The sequence below is a fragment of the Numida meleagris genome, chromosome 5 (assembly GCF_002078875.1).
Source record: "Numida meleagris isolate 19003 breed g44 Domestic line chromosome 5, NumMel1.0, whole genome shotgun sequence".
NCBI classification, from domain to species: domain Eukaryota; kingdom Metazoa; phylum Chordata; class Aves; order Galliformes; family Numididae; genus Numida; species Numida meleagris.
In genome coordinates, this window is record NC_034413.1 from 50,901,837 (window position 1) to 50,922,531 (window position 20,695).

At 37.0% G+C, this 20,695-nt stretch overlaps 1 protein-coding gene across 5 annotated transcripts in view; it reads left to right on the forward strand.

Annotated features, from left to right (window-relative positions):
* GPR155 (G protein-coupled receptor 155) overlaps positions 1-20,481 on the forward strand; it is a 29,642-nt gene extending 9,161 nt beyond the window's left edge. For 3 of the 5 annotated variants that reach the window (XM_021398319.1, XM_021398318.1, XM_021398317.1), the window contains 14 exons: positions 2,166-2,565; positions 3,369-3,534; positions 4,677-4,832; positions 5,771-5,854; positions 7,209-7,329; positions 8,375-8,459; positions 8,541-8,631; positions 9,763-10,012; positions 10,640-10,741; positions 13,089-13,222; positions 14,424-14,519; positions 15,528-15,592; positions 16,300-16,437; positions 18,529-20,481. In XM_021398319.1, the coding sequence (XP_021253994.1) occupies positions 2,166-2,565; positions 3,369-3,534; positions 4,677-4,832; positions 5,771-5,854; positions 7,209-7,329; positions 8,375-8,459; positions 8,541-8,631; positions 9,763-10,012; positions 10,640-10,741; positions 13,089-13,222; positions 14,424-14,519; positions 15,528-15,592; positions 16,300-16,437; positions 18,529-18,751 (2,111 nt within the window). In that variant the 3' untranslated portion in view covers positions 18,752-20,481. Of the gene's footprint in view, positions 1-2,165; positions 2,566-3,368; positions 3,535-4,676; positions 4,833-5,770; positions 5,855-7,208; positions 7,330-8,374; positions 8,460-8,540; positions 8,632-9,762; positions 10,013-10,639; positions 10,742-13,088; positions 13,223-13,379; positions 13,487-14,423; positions 14,520-15,527; positions 15,593-16,299; positions 16,438-18,475 lie in introns of those variants that run through there. The other 2 variants (XM_021398320.1, XM_021398321.1) reach the window with 2 other exon arrangements.

Genomic DNA, 20,695 nt, shown 5'->3' on the forward strand with positions numbered 1-20,695 from the left:
TTAAAAATCATATGCTTCACTTTAAAATTGTATAGAAAAAACTTAGTATTGGCAATTCTGTGTATTGCAGTAACTCAATTTTGAAGACAATTTGAATGCTTAAAAAATACAAAATTCAGAGTTTTTATTCAATGTGATTTTTTCTGCAGTAATATTGGCTGTTGAAAAAAATTGTGCACGGGGAAAAAAACTAAATGTAGAGGAAAATAAAAATGAAGATTAAAATTTGCAGAGCTCACCACCTTGCTTTTCTCTAATCCTTGTTACAGCAGTTCTCCACTACAAAGTGATGCTGGTTTGGAGTGAAAAACAATTGGTACGGGAGTTTGCTAGCATCCCCCCAATGTAAATAGAATTGCTAGGAGAGAAAGTTCTGTCTGTTTGGTTCCTCTTACTGAGTGAGGTGATACAACTCTGGCAGAACAGACACGTGTACTCTCAGGTGCTGTGCTGTTAAAGAACAGGTGAAGTAGAAGCGTTGTGGGGATGATGGCTCTGTTACAGCAGCTGTAAAGGTGCTAAGTGCAGTAAGCATAAACTGCTGTGATAAACATGTTTTTGAGCAGCTGGGCTGAGGAGAATTGAGGAAAAAAAGGCAAAACATAATTAATTCCTTTTGTGGGTTTTATTTGTTTATTGATCTTCAGGCAAGCACCTTGCTTTAAATAAAAAGCATGTTTTTCACCTGAGAATTGTAGATTATTTTCAATGTCTTCATGATTTCTCAAGAGAGATGTCCTCCTCTTCCCCACCCCAAGTCAGTAATCTAAAATCATTCCACTTCTTGCTACAAGGGAAATGCATTGTGACTTCATACAGTCATTTATCTGTAAAGCTTACTATAGTGTATGAAGTATGTGGTTTTGCTTTGCTGAAAAACAGTGACTTCTTACACTTTTCACTCAGGCTGTATTTACATGTGACTCGTGTTGAGTTGCACTTCATGGAAATGGGTGTTGTGCAAACAGAAGCATAAAAGCCTCCCTCTATGGTTTGAGGTCTTAGAAAATGTTGACTTTCTTAACAAGTGCCTGGCACACTTAAGGTTTTATTTCTAAGAATAAATGTGTGTTTAAAGCTTTTGTTAAGTGCAGTAACTAACAACAAAGTTGGGAGCTCTGTTCACCACTTTATTCAGGTAACTCTTGTATATGTCCTTTAATCGTGGCCTGTAAGAGGGGGGAAAAAAAGCACCTTTAGTGTTTTGTTCTTACATATTGGAAGTCAACTAACTGAGAGTGTCAATTTATTCAATCTGAAGGGGAGGTTGTTTATAGTAAGAGCTGATTTAGCACTAACAGATCCTCTCATTCCAGATGCTTAAGTAACATACAGCTTTAGAATCTTGTTGTGGGGGAAAACTTTTTGAGAAAAATAACACGTTTATTAGAGTGGGGGAATTTTCTGTCATTGTGGTTAGTGGGAAACTGAAGTCCCTTTTTCAAGATTTTCTATATAAAGCTTCTTCTGTCTGTCTACACAGAGTAGCCTAGCTAATAGCCCAGAATCACAGGAAGCCATGAAATCAGAGAGATGAAATAGAAGTATTCAGATTGTGAATTTTTTCACAGCGCTAACAAGTTCCAGTGTTCCACTGCTGCACCTTGTCTCTTATGGAACCTCTTTCTGGCAATGCTGTCAATATATAGATTAGCAAAATAGAAGCAGAACTATTACTTTTTAAATCTGTAATATATATATTCACAACTCCTGTCTGTAAAACTGCCAGGAATCACTTCACGTGCATGCAGTTACTACTTTGTGAAACTTAAGAGTAGTGACTAATACTTGGAAGAACCTTGTTCACAGAGAGGACTGGTCCAAAAAAGCAATTCAGCAGAAAAAATGTTGTTCAGCATTTGGGATGAATCAAAGAACACGTGGAGTTATTTTTGTTCTGTTTCTTGTTTTTCTGTAGAAGTTGAATATTTGTAGAATCATTAAATAACGTTGGTTAAGTTAATGTTTGGGCTTTAATGTGTTCATTACATTCATGTGTTCATCTGTGGCTTAACGGTAATGTCACCTTATATCAATTGTAAATTCTGTTACTTTTGAAGGCTAGTGAAACAACTTTTCTCTAGTTTTAAGGCAACAAAAATTAATTTCAGTATTAATGTATTTTTGTACTGAAATATCATCACTCTTTATTTCCTGTTTTCTAGTCGAAGCTCTGTACCAAACCACTTACCCAGAGTATCTCCAGTACATTTACCTAGTGGCTCCAATATCTCTTATGATGCTAAACCCTCTGGGGTTTATCTTCTGTGAAATCCAGAAGTGGAGGGACAATCGCACTGTGTCCCACAGCAAAATCAAAATAGTGGGCCTAGCACTCCTTCGAGTTCTGCAGAACCCAATCGTATTCATGGTCTTCATAGGAATTGCCTCAAACTTTATTCTTGGCCAGAAAATTCCCGACTACCTTGAAAATTTCCTTGATGGACTGGGCAGTTCATTTTCTGGCTCCGCACTTTTTTACCTTGGGCTAACTATGGTGGGACAAACAAAAAAACTGACAAAGGGTATGTTTGTTGCACTGATCCTTCTCATCACAGCTAAACTGTAAGTTCTATTTATGTACTTATATAATTTTGCTTTGTAAAGTGTTGCTAGATGTTTTAAGCTCTGAGCGTATTAGTCATATGTCTTTTCTCTCCAGTATTTCATCTAAATATTTTATTTGCTGCAGTCCTACAATTAGCACAATAGAAACATTTTGTGATTGTATTGAGGTTATAAAATTTGGGGGCACGCTTGAATATTATCAGTACAGCTATTTAGGAAACTTTCTACAAGACCTATGTTGTAAAGCAGGCCAATGATAAGTTTTGTAAGAATTTGAGAAAAATAAGTGGTGGTTGCTGTTACTGCCCTGTTCCACTGGTGAGCTTATGGAAGCCTGAACAAGGCTTACATAGTAAGTCCACGTAAGATCTGGGATATTGCTAAAGGCAGACAGAGGAGCATGAATGGAAGGTTTCTTTGTAGGATAAAACTTCTAATGTAGGATACTTAAGCTTGCACCCTTGTTCCATGTCAGACAGTTCACATAAGTTGGCCTGATTTTCAAGGTTGCTGACTTCTTTATGGCTACTATTTCTTTAACAGTTGGAAATTGAGTTTTGCTTTTATATTTTGCCTTTGTAAATCTGAAGTTATTGAAAGAATGTTTCCGCACAAATACGCAGTAAAACGTGTTGGTAACCCAGAGATCAATGTAATTCCTAACATTTTTGTGTATGTTTTGTTTAACTTGTCACAAGAAACTTTGAAGCACCTTGTAGATGTCATGATTCCTTTCCTCAGTAAAGAAGAGTCTATTGCTCTGATTTGAATGACTTACTTCTTTCCCCTTCTCTTTTCAGACTTATGATGCCATTTCTCTGTAGAGAAATGGTGGAACTCCTGGACAAGAGCAGCAGCACAGTCAACCACACCAGTTTATCAAACTATGCATTTCTTTATGGAGTTTTTCCAGCAGCACCTGGTGTTGCAATATTTGCAACTCAATTTAATATGGAAGTAGGAATTGTACGTAGTTATTTTTTTTTTCCAAACTTGTGCTAACTTTGGGCTTGAGTTTGTTGATCAAATACTTATAAGTGTGGTAGAGTATTTAATAAGTGGTTTTTCTGAAGAACAGACTCCTTAGATTTCAAGTCTGAGCTGTATTACAAGTTAATAATTAACCAAAATACTGTTTCCTGGTGTCTCAGTTTTCTTGATAGTACGCATTCTTAAGTCCTTACACTTTTCTTATTCGTGACTATAGTAGGAAGAACTAGGATAATTTTAAATAAAAATAATTTACACCTTTGTTTTGTTTTCTTTTTTCAAAGGTCTTATTTTTGGTCTACTGTTTTTGTTAGAAACAGAACAGGAAAGTTGTTACTGATGTCAGTGACAAAGTGAGAAGAATTAGCTTCATGCTGATAGCTTACAGAAGAAGTTGTGCTTTATCTGACTTTTGTGTAGCACTCCCATTAAATCTTGTGGTAGAAATACATTTTAAATGAAGGGTATCAAATGTCTGTTCAACTTTATATTTTAAGTTTATAACTGTTTTGGCTTAGCTTTCCCCTTGAAGACACTGAAAGTAAAACATTACAAGGTAGAATTTTGTGCCCAACCAACTCAGGAAATCTCTTTAAAACAGTGATCTGAAGAGTGAGTAGAAACTCACGCTTCCATCACTGCAAATTCTATAATTCTAGGAGGCAGAAAGACGATAAGAAGACAAAATAGAAACAATTGAAATGTAAAAATATGATTTCTTCTCATGACTTTATAAACACTACTGTTAACGTAACTGCGTTTACTTATCTATGGTGTGAATCTTTGCATCCAAAAGTATATTGTGACGCTGTAAATTCACCTCCAGGTTGGAGAATCATTAGTATCTGCAACACCCATGAAAAAGCTCTGTAAGCAGTGGAGAACTCTGTATTCCCACTACTTCAGAAGTTTGTTGAAACATGTATGTACGAAATGGATACTTCCTGGCTCAAATGCTAACTGATTTGTCATGGAAACAACTCAATTATTTGTTTAAAGCTCTGTGCTTAAGTTGAAGTTAAATTTTGCTAGTGGTTGTATTTAAAAAAAAAAAAAAAAAGACTATTTAACTTGATATCTGCTTAACTCTGTTCATGTTTCTGTTTGTCTCTTTGCAGATTACCTCAGGCATGGTGATAAGCACTTTTGTGTCTGCACCTATCATGTATGTTTCGGCATGGCTTTTGACAATTCCATCTATGGATCCCAACCCGCTGGCATCTGCACTCCAGAATGTTAGCTTTGACATAAGTATTGTCAGCCTCCTTTGTCTGGTAGGTGTTGGCAAAGTGAACTACCATAGCACACTGTAAGGTCAGGGAAGCTGTAATACATAAGCAGCAAACTGAGTCGTGATATAAGATGAGACTAATGTTTCATCACTGGATTCTGTTGCGGAAGGATGAGGGAGTAGTTGGGTTAAAAAAAAATCTGAATGTAGCAATGGGTCAGCTGAAAAGCCACACTGTAGGGAAAAGCAACGTGAAAAGCCTGCATATCACAGTAATGGAAGCTATGTAAAAACTTCTGCTGGAATTTAAACTCCTTAAATGTTAATGAATATTTAATTAATGAAGTAGCAATGAGAACATTTAACTTGGAAGTTTTAATTTAACTTTATCACATTCCTCTCCTAGCAGTTCTGGCCGTCCAGTCCTGAAAAAGTATTCTGACATCCCAAAAGTCCAATGTGAACTGTGTTTTGGCTTCACAGGCACTATAGATAGTGTGCTTAGTCTTTTAACTTTAAATGAAAGCTTTCATGTTGGAGGGAGCTGAAAGCTTCTTATGTTGATAGCTTGCTGAACTTTTTGTCACAAAACTATCCCTCAAGGGAAGCAGCAAATCAGGGCTGCCTCTTGCCATCACTAATCATGTTTGGAGTTTTATAAAGGGTGGGATGAAAAGACTCTTTAATTCCAAACTTCCAGAATATTCTATGTCTGTTTTTGTCTTGGGGAACAACCAGGCTTCTGCACACAGTATGCATACCCTTGGTACTCCCTGGAAATATTTCACCATCATGAGAACACAAGTTCCTTTTTCTAAGACATACAGATTGGCAACAGACTGTGTCAAGCTGACTGTGGCAGTCATGTTGTATACTTAATTTCACCAAAGTCTGCCAGAGTATTCATCTTGCTCTTTTGTTATTATTGTTGATTTTTTTTGTGTGTTAGTCTCACCTTCAATTCTATCTTGTCTGTTACAGATTTGGTCTCTTATTGTTGTTCTTCTGAGTAAGAAATACAAACAGCATCCTCATATGATTACAACAAATCTACTTGTTGCTCAGGTCAGTAGTAAAACAGTATTTTCTTTCTTTTTTGCACATGTGTCTTATTTTTAACACTTTTGCAATTTGGTTTCTACAGCGTATCTTTGTAGTCATATAAAGTGAGCAGAGGAACCTAATGTATGACTTGTCTGAACTGTTTCTGTTACTTAGGAGATATAGCCTTGAAGAAAATGGCAAAGTGACTGTTTTCGTTGTACAGCTCTCATAGAGCAGCATCTCAAACAGATCTATAAGCAATTAGAATGGCAAATGACTTTTGCAATATATTTTTAGCATTATAAACTACTGCCAAATAGCTGCGCTGAGTGTGCTTCCAACTCATTTTATGCCAATCTGAAGTCAGCGATGCCACGACAGGCAGCAATAAGCGTCTGACTCCTGGTGACCTGATTCAGGGAGTTAAGTAAGAAACTAATCTGAATGCTGGTTTAGCTCCCTGAAGTGACTGAGGGATCAGACAGGTGCCAGTGTTGAGGCAAGGAAGGGGCGTGGGGATGCATGGCTAGTGGCTAGGGAGCAGCGAAGCCAAATAGCTCTGACTTGGATTAATTCTAGTTGTTATTTAAGCTGAGAGAAAACTATAGAGTACATGCTGCTTCTTTCCTTGAAGACAGCTGCACGGCTATTAGAATCAGTGAGTGTAATACACCTGTGCGGTAGATGCTTTCTGAAGTGTTTTTGTAGTACTTTTCTTTTTGTTGTTTGTTTGTTTTTTTTATAATAAGATGAACTCTGAGATCTGATTGCAGTCACATTTCAGAGAAGAAAATCACACGTGAGAGCTGCAGGTTGTTCTTGTCTATAACAACATAAAGTTCATTTTAAGAATATTTTTGAGCCCTCGTACTAGTATTTCCTTAATATTTCAGCCTATTTTTTCAGATTACTTGAGTACCAAAACTCTCGCATGAGGCTGAAAATTTGTATAATTCTTGGCTGATCTGTTGACCTCAGCTCTCAGCTTCATGTTCAAATCATTTCAGATGAATGGTTTGTACCTAACAAAAGCTTTGCGTCTTAACTTAATATTTATGTGTCTTGCAATAGTTACATATACTTTCTTTCCTGTCTTGTCTTACTATCAGTTTAGCTGAGCTTTCTAACTGCTGTCCAAAAAAAAAAAAAAAAAAAGTGGAGGGAGAATGCCCTGGTCAGTAACATAACAATAATACTGAGTTTACTGCTATGGTAACTATCTGATTCATAAAATTACATTGCAGTGACTCTGGCAATGGTGTTTAGAAACTTACTGTAGCTATATTACATTGTGTATAGGTTTGAAGTTTTTTTTATGTGTTTTTGTCATCTTGCCTTCCGAATTTAAATAATGTCATCTTCCCTTTCTTTTCAGTGTATTGCTTGCATTGGAATGGTGATATGGAATTTCACTGTTAAACAGAAAGAGATAACTGTGCAGATCCTAGTATTTATATTTCTCTACAGCTCACTTTATAGCACCTACCTGTGGACAGGTATGATTTTTCGAGGCAGAACTAGGTATGGTATAAAAGGTTGATGTACGGTCGTAGTTTGATTGTATTCTTCAGAGTAATTGTTGCATTCACTTGTGTATAATTTCACAAACACACACACTTAAAGGCTGTGCCAAGCTGAAGCTCTAGCAATGCAGGGCTAGCTAAATGTCAGGTGCTGCTTCTGCTATTCAAAGATCATATATAGGCAAGCCTGGCTTCTCTTTGCCAGTTACAGTACAAGACTTGCTGGCTTGTAACAAAAGTCAGAACCCGCTCTGAAAGCAGAAGCAATTACAAATAGAGTGAATGGAGATGGGTTGCCCTTCAGCTACTCAAAAGCTTACTGCCAGTTTTTAATTAATGCAGAATGTAAGACTTTAATTTATTCAGCAAGAAGGAGATCTTAAAACCTTATGCCTCAACAAAACAGGAAAACCAGAATGAAGGGAGATACCAAAGGAGCTTTAACATTTCTTCCCTGTGGCAATTGCAATTTCTAAAAACAATGTATGTGTTGTAGGTTGTGTTTGTTTAGCTGAGATAGAAGATAGCATGTGATTAATATAGCGTAATGTAAATACTAGCTTTGCTTCAACAAGGAAAGTATTACTGAGCTTGGGAATGGAATAGACAGTCGCAGAAGATACTCCCATGTATAGTTACTTCTGTAAAAACACATTAAACATTTTTGTGAAATTAAGCATTGACTTTATGAAAGACTCATCTTTTTTTAACCTTAATGAAATTGCCACTTGTGTCTTAAATATTCTTATGGCACCTTTTATACACTGGTAAATCTTCCTAAACATTTATAGGTGGAAGCAAATTGTGATAGAATTTGTTCAGAGTTTCATTATTCATAGTAAAGGTGTTTCTCCTTTACTTTCTCAGAATATAACTAGAAAAAAAAAAAGACTATTTTGGAATATTTGAGGTCTGGGAAGCACACTTTGGTTACTAAGCTGGTCACACACTAGAGTGTCTAGAGTCTGTAATTTTCAGTTCTCTTTTTAATAATAGACATTTCTTTTGTTCTTTGTAGGTTTTCTGTCTTTCTCTTTGTTTCTGTTGAGGAAGAGAGAAACAGTAAAGATTCCCATTGGGTTTATTATCATAGCTGGATGGGGGTAAGTTAGTACAGATGTTTACCTGTAGGATTAGTGAGAGCAAGCTAAATATGTTACTTTGTTCATATTTTGCTCTTTCAGAATCCCAACACTTCTGGTAGGAATCTTGTTAATAATTGGTGAACGTAACAGCACTAGCATTGACTCTGCCTTTTTCTATGGAAAACATCAGGTATGAATATGTTGTCCTTGTCTCTTCTGACTTTTGCCATATCCAATGCATCATTAAGAAATTGTGTTCTCTGTTTGATTCTTATGTAAGTAGCTTTCAGTCAAACCACAGGCTACTGTAACAGTATCATTAGACGATGCTTACAGACTGCTATAAAAATATTTATGTAATGAAACACTAGAAAAACTTGTTTGAGCAATGACCTTCAAGTTTAGACAGCTGTGACAAAGTAAAAGAGGGAGTAGGCTTCTAAAAGAAAAGTCTTAGGAGTAGTAATGAATTGCAGAGCTCTCTTCTTGGTGACTAATTTGTAGTCTAGCTTGATAATGATCTAAAATTGACACCATCCAATAGCTAATTAATGATTTTTGGGCTGTAGTAGATAGGATCTACGTTACATTGGTAGCAGTGACTGTTTGCACTATGGGAGACTTCTCTGTGCAGTCAGGAGTTGAAAGTCCCTAAGCCTGAAATTGTGTTTTTACCAATAAGTAGTTTGTCTTTACTAGAGGGATGTGTTGTGTGCTAGGATAGCTAGTTGTTTTGTTTTCCCTCTGCCTTTCTTATGGATAGAGAGACTGTGAGTTGCTCAGGATTATTCATGTGGTGCTTTCACAAGTAACAAAATAGCTTCACAGTGGACTGTGGGTATTGCTGGCGGATGATTAGAATGAAAGGTTAATTAATGGGATGTTCCCCGTAGAAGAAAGCATGGAAATTTGAGCTGTGCTGTAGGGTGGGTGACAACAGTGCATTCCTCTAAACAGAACTGAAACGCAACAGTAATGGTCCTGAGGGGAAAGAATATAATAAGAGGTCTCATTTTGGATCTCATGAGAAATAGGACTCCCCATGAAAAACAAGAGAGGAGGGGGAAAAAAAGAAAATTTTTGGAAAAGGGGGAAGAGAAAAAGGAGGAAAGGAGCTGGCTTACTCATGAAAAGAAAACTAATTTCATGTACTAAGTGCTCATTCAATGCCACAAGATGGAAGAGCAGAAAGCTGACTCTTTGCGGATGTGTTTGTTAGTGTTTTTAGGAAGCTGTAGAAGTTAGAAGGAAAGATATGCACAACTATTATCTTTTAGTTTGTATTTAGGTATACTTTCTTTTCTCTCTTTTTACTTAACAGATAATCACCACAGCAGTGGTCCTGTTCATCAGCATATTGATGTCAGGCATCTCACTTATGTGCATGAACAGAAATAGACAAGAGTCAAACTATGAGGTACTGAACCCATATTCACCTCATGGCCAAGTGGAAGGGAATGAGGGGAATCAAGTTTCAGCCGCTGTGCCTCAACCTTCTGCAGGGTCTTCTGCACAACCTTCTCCTGCACAACCTTCTGCAGGGTCTTCTGCACAGCTGTCTGCAGAAAGAGGTATAGAAAGTAGCTTTGTAAAAGCTAATAAACAGCTTGGGACACAAAACCAAACAAAACTGTTCCAAATTTAATTCTGACCTGGGAGGTATTGTTGTTTACTACTTCAAAAGTGAAGTTAGGGAGAAAGAAAAATCTAGATATAGCTGTCCAAGGACTTAGGTTTATGTTTCTAGAGAAGGTTTGATTATTATCACTGTAGAGTGGGGGATGTGGACAGCGAAAAAAGCATGCATGTGGATTTTCTGTAAGTGATAGTGTCTTTATAAGCATGTGATAATTGCAGTCCAGTAAGTGTCACAGGTTATTTACACAATAAACTGTCTCTCTGAGAATGAGTTATATGCCTACAGCATTGATACTCCTTGTTTGAGTTTGGCTTTCTTACTTCTCTTATGTTTTTCTTCTAGCTAAAAGTACCTGTGTTGCTTCCATGGTGGTAGTAGTATACTAAATATTTCTATATATTTGTAATATAATACGTATGTTCTCTCAGCAAATTGGAACTATTGGCTGCTTTCCCCTTTTAGATTCATTGTGAACATAATGGAGTATAGCATATATTGTTATACTTGGAAAATAAATTATGGTGGTGAAGGAAACTAACTGTCCTGTTATGCTTAATAGGTTGCTGTTCTTGTCAAACAACAAATGGGGAAATTTCAAGTGTTAAAGAGGGCAAAGCGGTGCCAAATGCTGTTGAAAACAAGGTTCCTTCCATTGAGACAGGTAAAACAGTAGTGTGTGCTTGTTTTAATATTACAAAGTGCAACAGGTTGCCCACAGAAGCTTTGAATACCACATTACTTGGCAGTGTTCAAGGCCAGGTTGGATGGGGCTTTGGGAACCTGATCTAAAGGAAGGTCTCTGCCCATGGCAGGAGGATGTGGTGGTTTTACACCAATGGCCAACTGAACTCTACCACAACACTCCCTCGCTCCCCATCCTCAAAGGAAGATGAGGGAGAAAAAATATGATGTGAGGAGGGGAAAAAAAGTCTCACAGTTTCAGGTAAGGATAACTTTAACTAAAAGGAAAAGAAAGATGAGAAGGAAAAAAAAAAAAGCAAAGAGAGAGAAAAAACAATTATTCTCTACTTCTCATCATCGCATGATGTTAAGTCGTATCTTGGGAATCAGGACCTCAATATGTGTGGTAGTTGTTCAGGAGGATGGACATTTTCATAACAAGAGCAGCCCTGGCCATGTCCCTTCCCTACCTCCTGTCTGTCCCCAGCCTGCTGGCTTTGGGAGCTTGGAGAGAGCCTCAGTACTGTGCCTGCATTGCCATAGGCAAACGCTGAGGTGGTATCAAGGCTGTTCCAGCTACAAGTGCAGAGCACACACTGTGTAGGCTGCTGTGGGGAAAGTGAACTCTGTATCAGGCAGATTCAGTACAGGGGATTGAAACTAGATGGTCTTTGAGGCCCCTTCCAACACAAACCATTCTATGATTTTATGGTTGACTCTCTTCCACAGCATTTGTGTGTGTTGCACTCACAATAAAACTATTTATTCTCTCAGCTCTTGTTGAAAACTGTTGTTCTCTCAACTCTGCTTCAATAATTTATATTTCTTATTAAATTCAAGTGTAGCTATGTGCATTGGTATTTGTTCTGTTCTTGACGTTTGTTAGGAATCTTTAATTGCTTTAGAGTGAGTTTTGTGTGTGTTTTGTAGATTTGTTTTTTTGGGAGGGGTGTGATTGCTAAATGTTAAACTGCTAAAACTGAGGCGAAGTACAACTAAATTACACTTTTCAGATACTCATATTCAAATCTTATTTCCACCCCAAAAAGTCTTTAAAGCTTTTACTGTAATCATGCACAGGTTTTGAAAAAGAAACTTCAGATCTAGAAGAACAAGTACTTACTGCAGACTGGATCAAATATCTGTGCTGCTGTATTATCCAAATCTAGGGGAGAGACGTGGAGAAAATTGACTGAGGGGCCTTAGGCGTCACTGAAATAGAGAAATGGATCAAAGTGGCTGTTCAGCACCTGTTGGAAAATTGCATGCTCAGCCCATTCTCATCATACATCGCTTTCAACAATGAAAGCTATCTGCAGGGCAACCTTTTTTTCCCTATTTTTTTTTCCATCTTTAATGAGGAAGTCCATATCCATATGCTTTATTTGAATGCAGCAGAACTTCAAACAAATCTAAATATTTCATGCTGAAACTTACCTTGTTTTATCCCCTTTCACAGTATGTAGCTTTCTCCTTATTGCCAACTATTTTTTCTATGAAGTAGTTCAGACAAACATCATGAGAAGTTCTTCCAGTGATAGGGAAAGGGCAGTTTAATTCCTTTATCGTAAAGGATAAGATATTTTGAATCTTATGATTAAGTGGGATTTTTTTTTCTGCCTATGGAGTGAACAGTTCAAAAACTGTAAATCTCTAAAAGCAAATTGTGACGGATACACTTGTGTAACCGACTGCAGTCATTACTAATCCTTCTGTTATCCCACTGAACTATGAAAGGTATTTGGTATAAAGTTAGTTACGTCCTTCACTGTAAGTTCTTCACTGCCATCTAGAGGAATATGCTCAGAATTGCTGAGAACTCTAGCTGGAAGAAAAGCATCTATTCCCTGTGTATTTGGCTCTTCTGATTAATAGAATTATGGCAATTGTCTGTTATACTATGTAGAAATAGAGTAGCAGAACTGAAATAAATATGGTTACTTTTCTGATGTGGCAGCACTTAGATACAGAGTACAAACATTGTAGCTGCAGTATACTTAAAATATTTATTCCATTCTAGGTTTAAAATCTGTTCTGAGGAAATTGCTAGCATTTTATTACTGCTAATTGTTAACCACAATTTCTATTAAACCTTTGAAGGAAGAATTCTATTGCAAAAAGTTTCTTCATTTTAGGAGCACACATAAACTGCCCCATTTGAGGATAGATATCCGAACTGGTTTGTTGTCAAAGCTAATACTATGTGTGTAGGGCTTCAGTACAAACATTTACAAGGTGATTTAACTCAGCAAGTTATGCTAGCGAGTTTACTCATCAGTTTAGAGGTAGTAAGTTAGCCTAATGAAAACTTCTGGTTTGTTTTTCAGCTGATCAGTGTGTGAATCAGTGCAGCGCTCAGACCTGCGTACTGGCTCAGGAGGAACAGCTTCTACAGACCGGAGACAAACAGCTGGCCAGACACGTGCTGCTGTGCTCGCTTCTTGTTGTTGGCCTTTTTGCTGTAAATACTTTTTTCTCCCTGTTGTTTCTCTCAGTGAGGTGGGACTGTTTTAAAGAAAGCTATGTAGACAGTCCAGTAAAAAAATCTTCCAGTTCCTACTTTTTGTAGCAATATATTAAGTAAATCAGAGGCTTTATTTTTTTTCCTCCTATTGTAGGAGGTGTGTCATAAGATTAATTTATTGTGTGGCACAGAAAAATTAAAGGCAAGTTAAGGCCAACAGTGTCAGTGAGCAAGCTTCACTGGAGAAGCCCAAAGGGACAGGAAAAAATTGGAATCACATCATTGGGTAATTAATTCATCACTACCACTCCTTGTCCTATTTTTTCTCTAGAGCTAGTCTTCTTCTCTAGACATCAATTAAAAGTATAAAGTGAATCCTACTTCTGAAAGAAACTGTACAAAAATTGTTCCATTTAATCATGCTTTAGTTTGGAATTTGGACTACATAGAGGTGTTTTAGTAAAGAAGATAGTGTAAGACATTATTTGAAATGGAAGAATGTGATTTCATTGCTTTTCATGCTGATTTGGGGACAAGGCAACGAGGTTGGCATCACCTATTAAACTAAAAAAGGAAGTGTTCTCTGAAACCTGCAGTATCAAATATTCTGTTCTAATATATTTTTTACACTTTCTATGTTACAGTGATGTCCCAAATTTTACCCTCTATTTTCAATTGAATCCAAATGAATACTTAAATACTATTAAATGAGACCGATTACGTTAGTTCATTATCCTTTTCAGCCAGAGGGATTAACTTTGGAGATTTTATTTTCTTTAATCAGGTATCTAAGATAGCTGAAGTGTTACGTGCTTCAGCTTAACACAATCTTAACTATGTAGAAAATATGTAGAAGGCAATGGTGTCAACTAAACAGGCCTCAAGGCAAATACTGCAAGTGTGTCTAGGCTAATATTGTCTGTGTTAGCTTGAATACCTGAGAATGCTTAAAGCAAGTTCCTTGTATAAACATGTGAACAGGCAGGACCTCTACACTGGTATGCTTTCCATTACTTTCCTTAAAAACAAACAAGCTCATTTGTTTACTCCCAGCTATTAAGCCTAACTAAAATCATGTTTAAAAGTGTTTATTCTCTCCTACTGTCTTTATGTGAATTAAAGACAGGTGAAGAGTAGGAAAGTGCTTTTAACGCTTGGTTTGTAGTAGTTTATTTTTCTTGTTTTGTGTTTTTAACAGAATCTTTCCAGTTGTTTATGGTGGCTGTTCAACCAAGAACCCGGAAGACTATATGTGGAACTGCAGTTCTTTTGCGCTGTGTTTAATTTTGGTCAGGTACTTGTTGATGTTTATTTTGAAAACAGCCTTGTTGGTAGATGTTGCAGCTCTTGCTGTTACGAGCGCTGTAAGATGAAGTCCTCAAATAATACTGAAGACACCAGCTTCTTAAGCTGTTTCAGCTTTTTCTCCTCCAAGTTTTTTCTTTTCTTTTGATAGTTGTCTTATCATAATGCAATTTCTTTGAGTATGGGTACTTTAAAGGGTACAAATGGCAACGGAGTGCCAAATGACCATGAAGACTGTCATGGTTTTGTGATTTTCGGTTAGGTTTCGGTAGGATTTTAGCCTTACGTTTAGCAGAAAATTTCACCAGTGTAGCTTCTGTGGCATTGGATCAGTATAGCTGAATAGGTGCAAAATAGCTACATAGATACTTTGGCTGTACGGCTTTGAGTTACTACCTCTGCAGTTTCAGTTACTTCACTATTAAGAAATACCTGACACAATTGGATGTATAAATATTACAGCTGCACACAGCTTAATTCAGTACAAACTGACACATTAGATTTGTTGTCTATGAAGGTGAAAGCAAAACAGTGTTAGTGCCTACCAGAGGAGTATTTCACAGGTCTGTGGACAAGTGCATCTCTGAGATGCAGCGTACTATCAAGTAATGATACTCTCGCTTTGGTAGAAAAGCAGCATAGAAGAATGGTAGGAGAGCATTCCAGCATGTAAATTGTGTTCAGTTCTCTTCTTGAATTTAACGAAGACAGATTTAAATAACTGGCTATATAAAGATGCTGACATTTTATTCATCAGATCGCTTGTTTACTGAACTGTTTCTTTGAGAATTTATTTGACATACTGTTATATACTGATATGTCTTATTAAGGGCCAAATAAAAAAACAAAGCAGAAACAAAATGAATTTCAAATAGCGTCTAGGAAAGAGACACACTCTTAATTTGTGTTTTGGTAATTAGTTTTTAACATTTTATTTTTGTTCTTCAGAAGTCAAAAGTTTTTGCTTAATCTTCTTTTCCCCATGTTTTTCCTTTAGGGCTTCATTTCCTTTGGTATTTTTGGCTTAGATAAGCATTTAATCATCCTGCCATTCAAGCGAAGGTAAGTAGAATGTTTACATTTATACATATAAGCTTAATTATTAACAGTAATAATTTTAAAAGGGTTTTGAGTGTTCCATGTCATAACATTCAATTCCCTATTTGTTTTCTTTTTCAAATTTATTTTCTCTCCCAGCTACGGAGAGCTAACTGCAGTTCACTGTACGTGAGTTTTTACTGCTGTTCTGATACACTCAGGCTGACAAAAATCTCACAGACTCCCTATAGACAAATTCCTTGTCTAATGATGGTAAAGCACGTAATAGTAGATCTTCAGAAATAATTTCAGCTGAGGAATAAAAATTTATTTGTGAATGCTGGGCCAGATTCTATCAGCACTCTTTTAAAGTCCTCTATTAATTAGCTCATGCAAGTTCTTTGTGCGGATACTTTCATTGGTACCTCACTTTGGAGAAGTAAGTTGTACAAAGCCATCTTTAAATAAGAGCTAGCTGGCTGCATTGTGAGCTAGGACTGGCTCCCAGCTACTCTGTCTTTCCTTCTGCCTGAGCCCAGAGTAAAACTTGCCAGTGTTCAATGGGCATACAAGTATATTAGGAAGATTATATAAAAAAATATACTCAGAAAAGCAGTAAAAGAGCTGTGATAAGCTTCCTGTGAGTTCTATTCTGTTATTTCCAGTTTCCTTAAAAGTGCCTTTGTTCGATTTAATTTTTTTTAATTGTTGTTCCCACCCCCCCACTCCAGGCTTGAATTTCTCTGGGGAGGCAGAGAAGCAGCAGGGCATACAGATCCCACTCTACCTGAGGAAATCAGGATGACCTGTCAACAGTTTGTTCGTTATCATAGAGATCACTGTGTCAAAAGCATCGTCAAAGGCAGAAGGTAAGGTTTTCCTCCTTCACATTTAGCCTGTTAGCAAAGCTCATAGCTCACCTTTTGGAAATAATGAAGTGCGGTGTAGTCGTTCTGTGGGTGATTTCTGTTCTGATGTATTCACTCAAACCTCGAAGTGAAGATTAAGAATTCTGCAGTAACACGTAGAAAATATTTCTTGTCTAAGACTGAAACACTGAGATACAAATTATCATGTTATCTCATCTAGGTTTTATGGTTTTGTAGCACCTCATTAAGACCTGTCCCCAGTTCTTGCATTTAGCAGGAGATCGGGAACAAAATCTTTCTGAAGAAGTGTATATGTCAGTGCCTGTAATAATGTGTGTGATACTTTGTTTTCATCTTCCAGTTAAGAAGGTGTTGGTATTTAGGGTAGAAAACGTTACTAATAGCTATTGCAGGAGGCAAAACTATTGCACCAGAGTCACTTGTTGTGTGGGAGTGTAACATCTTCAGGACTTAGCATATTTTGAGTTCATACAATTTATTTTGCTGATTCCTTCATGAAGCCTAAACCTCAAATTGTGAGATTGCCGAAGCTCACAGACCCAAATCATGATACCTAGACCAAAGGTCATGTATTCAGTTACGTTTAGGTGGATGAGAAGAGAAATGCAGACAAAAGCATCAGGAATAAGATTCTTGCCTGCATTTATGTATCTGCTGTATAAAGCGGAGCGATGAAGAGTTGTTTGAGGACGCTTTTACTTCTCTTGGTGTGGAAGCTCTCAAGTAGGACTAGGTCTGAAGGAGGAGATTCTGACAATAGTCATATAACCTGAAATCACATTCCAGATCTATTTCTTTAGCAGTAGTGTTCCATAAGAAATAAAAGTAGAGACAACGTTATTAATTTAAGAAAAATGAACTATAGTAGTGCAAGGATTTACCTCACAGAAATGAAGGATCAGAAAATATTTGGAAATAAGACAGGTTTTAAAGCTCTGTGTTTCCTGTACTTCTGCTGCTATTGCGGTTTCTTGGGTTTGGGGCTGTTCATTTGGCTGGTTTTAGTGTTTTGTTGTTGTTGTTTTTAGTTATATATCATCTGAGAATACATCAAAATCTGACTTTCACCGCTTCATTGTTTTCATATTATGTTTGTGCAGAACAAGTTTCATGTCTTTTTTTCTCCTTGTGGATTAAAATAAAGCATTTATATTTATGTAACTTGATCCTATCCTCTTTGATTTAAACATGCTGTAATTGAGACCTTCTGATTGTGGATTTTTATTTACGTTAGATTTTTTTTATCTGCTGTATTGTATCTGCTTTTTTTACCTTGCTGTATGTTACTGCTGCTTTTAACTTAGAAAAAAAAAAAAAAGAGGAAAAAAAAAGATAGAAGTTTAATTTTTGCTATCCTGTGCAATCATTAATCATCTTTAGAAATTCCATAGAGCAGATTTTTAGATGAGCAGAAACATTCATTGCTGCAGGTAAATTTCAGGATGGTATTTTACTGCAACTAGGCTAGATGTAAGTGGAATTACTTCATAAATCTGTTGCATAAATTAGTAAATTAGTTTGGTCTTCTTTCATTTATTCTTAGTACTGTCTGATGTGGTAAATATTTAACCAGATATTCAAGTTAAGTGGTCTATTTTTTTTTTACAATATACATAAGCAGTTGTTGTCTGCTTAAAGCTGTAGAGAAATCATAAAGTGGTATTGAAGTGCAGATGGAGGTCCTGCTGCTGCAGGCATGCTGCACTCAAATCATAGTCTGTTGCAGAAATGGTCATGCTAATAAGTACATGGGAAGTAAGTATCCACTAAATAAGCTTGTACTGTGTGCGCTAGTAGGAAAACTGCTGCTTCTGTTTGTTGATATTTATTTACACGGGCCTAAAATAACTTTGTATGTAAATCTTGCTTTTCATTGAAGTGTCTGTAGGAAAAGGTAGTGAATACTGGCATGTCCCTAATATGCAAAACTTGCAAATTCTCCTCTAACGTGCTCTTAACTATCATGATGTCTTTCCTTGTTTCCTGCTATTTTTCCTTGCTTTTCCCCATCGTGCAGTGGTGATACCAGATTTACAGAACATGTGGGTGAATCATTCCTTTGACATACAGGTGTGGTGCAAAGATCTCCCCTGGCATCTTCTTTGGCTGTGACCTGGTGAACTGGCTCATCCAAGTTGGCCTTGCCTCTGACCGTGGTGAAGCTGTGATGTACGGAAACAGACTGATGAAAGGAGGTGTCATCCAGCATATTACGAATGAATTTGAATTTCGGGACGAATACTTATATTACCACTTTATTCAAAAGAGAGCAACTACAGCTGAGAGCCAGTGACTTGAGCATGTAGACAGAGGACAGGCAGGTAGGGGTAAATGTGACCATCTCCTCGGGCTTTGCCGCTGAAACTGGAAGTGTTTCTTTCTCAGGGCTCCTGGAGGGTCACGTTACTCTCTCTTGTAAAGTTAAGAAATGTGGTTCTACTTCTGTCTATTCTGAAGAAAATGGTAGCCATTCTCAGTGAGCATTCAAACCAGAAGGCAACTAAAACAAAACAAGATACTCTGGATTTCTTCCATTTTCAGCAAAACAAATAGTAAAATGGTATGTGTCACTGACATATTATACATGCACTTATAACAGCAACTTTAGTGATTGGTGCCACAATGAAAAAAACTGTATGGGAGGGGAATATTTCATGTTGCTGTATGTTTTTAGTATTTCAATGTGATGCAATCTTGATCCTTGTTTAAGGTCAGGCTCCCACTAACTCCATAGGAATAGGACTTCTTCCATCATACCTCAGTTTTTACTACTGTATACTCTTGTGTAACACCAGAACTGTTTTCTGGCTGTTTACACCTCAGAGCAGGCAGTTTGTTTCCCTTTAAATATAAAATCTCCCATTTATAATAATAGAATTTTAGCGGAGAGATTGTCATAGAACTAATGCTGAGGAAATAAGAAGTGGAATAAACAATGGTTTTCTACAAAGATACTGCAGAAACATAGAAAAATAACTCCCCTCTCCTCAAATTAGGAAACAACATGATGTATTCTTACATAAACAGCTGGTTCTGAAGTTTTACCTTTTAGTGGTGGTAGCAGCTCTGTCAAGAGTGGATTTTTACTTTCTGGAGTAAGCCTCCATTGTAATTCAGAAGTGCCAGCCTCAGAATAGAGAACTTGCGGAAGCCTAGAGCACCTGTACAAGTCAAGACCCAACATTTTATCAAACCATAAAGCCTTTTAAATAACATGCATTGACTTCTAAGTCTATTCTATAAACATCCCTAATGGAGCATCCAAGTTAAGGTTTTGAAAAGCTGAAGATCTTGGAATGTTATTATTGGGTGCATAGCAGAGTTTTCAAGTAGGCCTCATGTATCCCTCTATGACGTTAAGTGGTTAATCCAGTGTCATTCAGATTCCTGTGCACTGAAAGCAGAATCTTCAAGAGTATTTTGAAGAGGTTAAAGACAAACTGTAGTATCTGATAGCCATTACGCTGCTAGGAAACAGCAGTTCTAACACTGCAAGAATGGCATTTATTTGTCTATATAGAATGCTATATAACGAGGGAATGGAACACAAATACTAAAAAAGTATTTGCTCATCTGGAATAGTCAAGCAAATGACTTTTTAAAAAAGCATCCTTTTTTTTAATACAGATTTTATTACAGCTACTTATGTGTTTACTTTGTATTAAGAACTGAAAGTGATTCTAGCAGTATAAACTACTGTTCAGGAAACAGTCATGTTATGGTAACTATAACTCTGCAAAAGATTTCAGTCTTATTGCCTATCTGCAGTGTGCACTGAAATGTTACTGTATACGTATGTTACACAAACTGACGTATTTTTAATGTTTCCAGCAACAAAGTAATTGATGTTTGTATCGGGCTGTGGCCACAAAGGAAAACAATTGTTTTATTTCCATTAGAAATGCTGAAGACGACGACATCAGTTATTTTGGAATGACTAGACATACATGTCTAAAGAGCAGAAGCTATATGTCTGGCTTCTAAATATTGTAACTTATTAATAAATCTGATATTGATTTCAGAGCTGTGAGTTTTGGTGTGATGCAGGGCGTGCGAGGGTTACACGTGCACGTGAGTTGTATGAGAAGTGTGTCTTTTTGAGAGATATGTTAAAGTGGCTCTTGGATTTCAGATTTGCTATGTCTTAAGTCTGTCCTTGGTGCCTCTGGAGTATGCAGAGGAGTTGTTCATGAATGTCCACCAGTTTTCTTTTGATAGCATGCCTGCTCCTGGTACC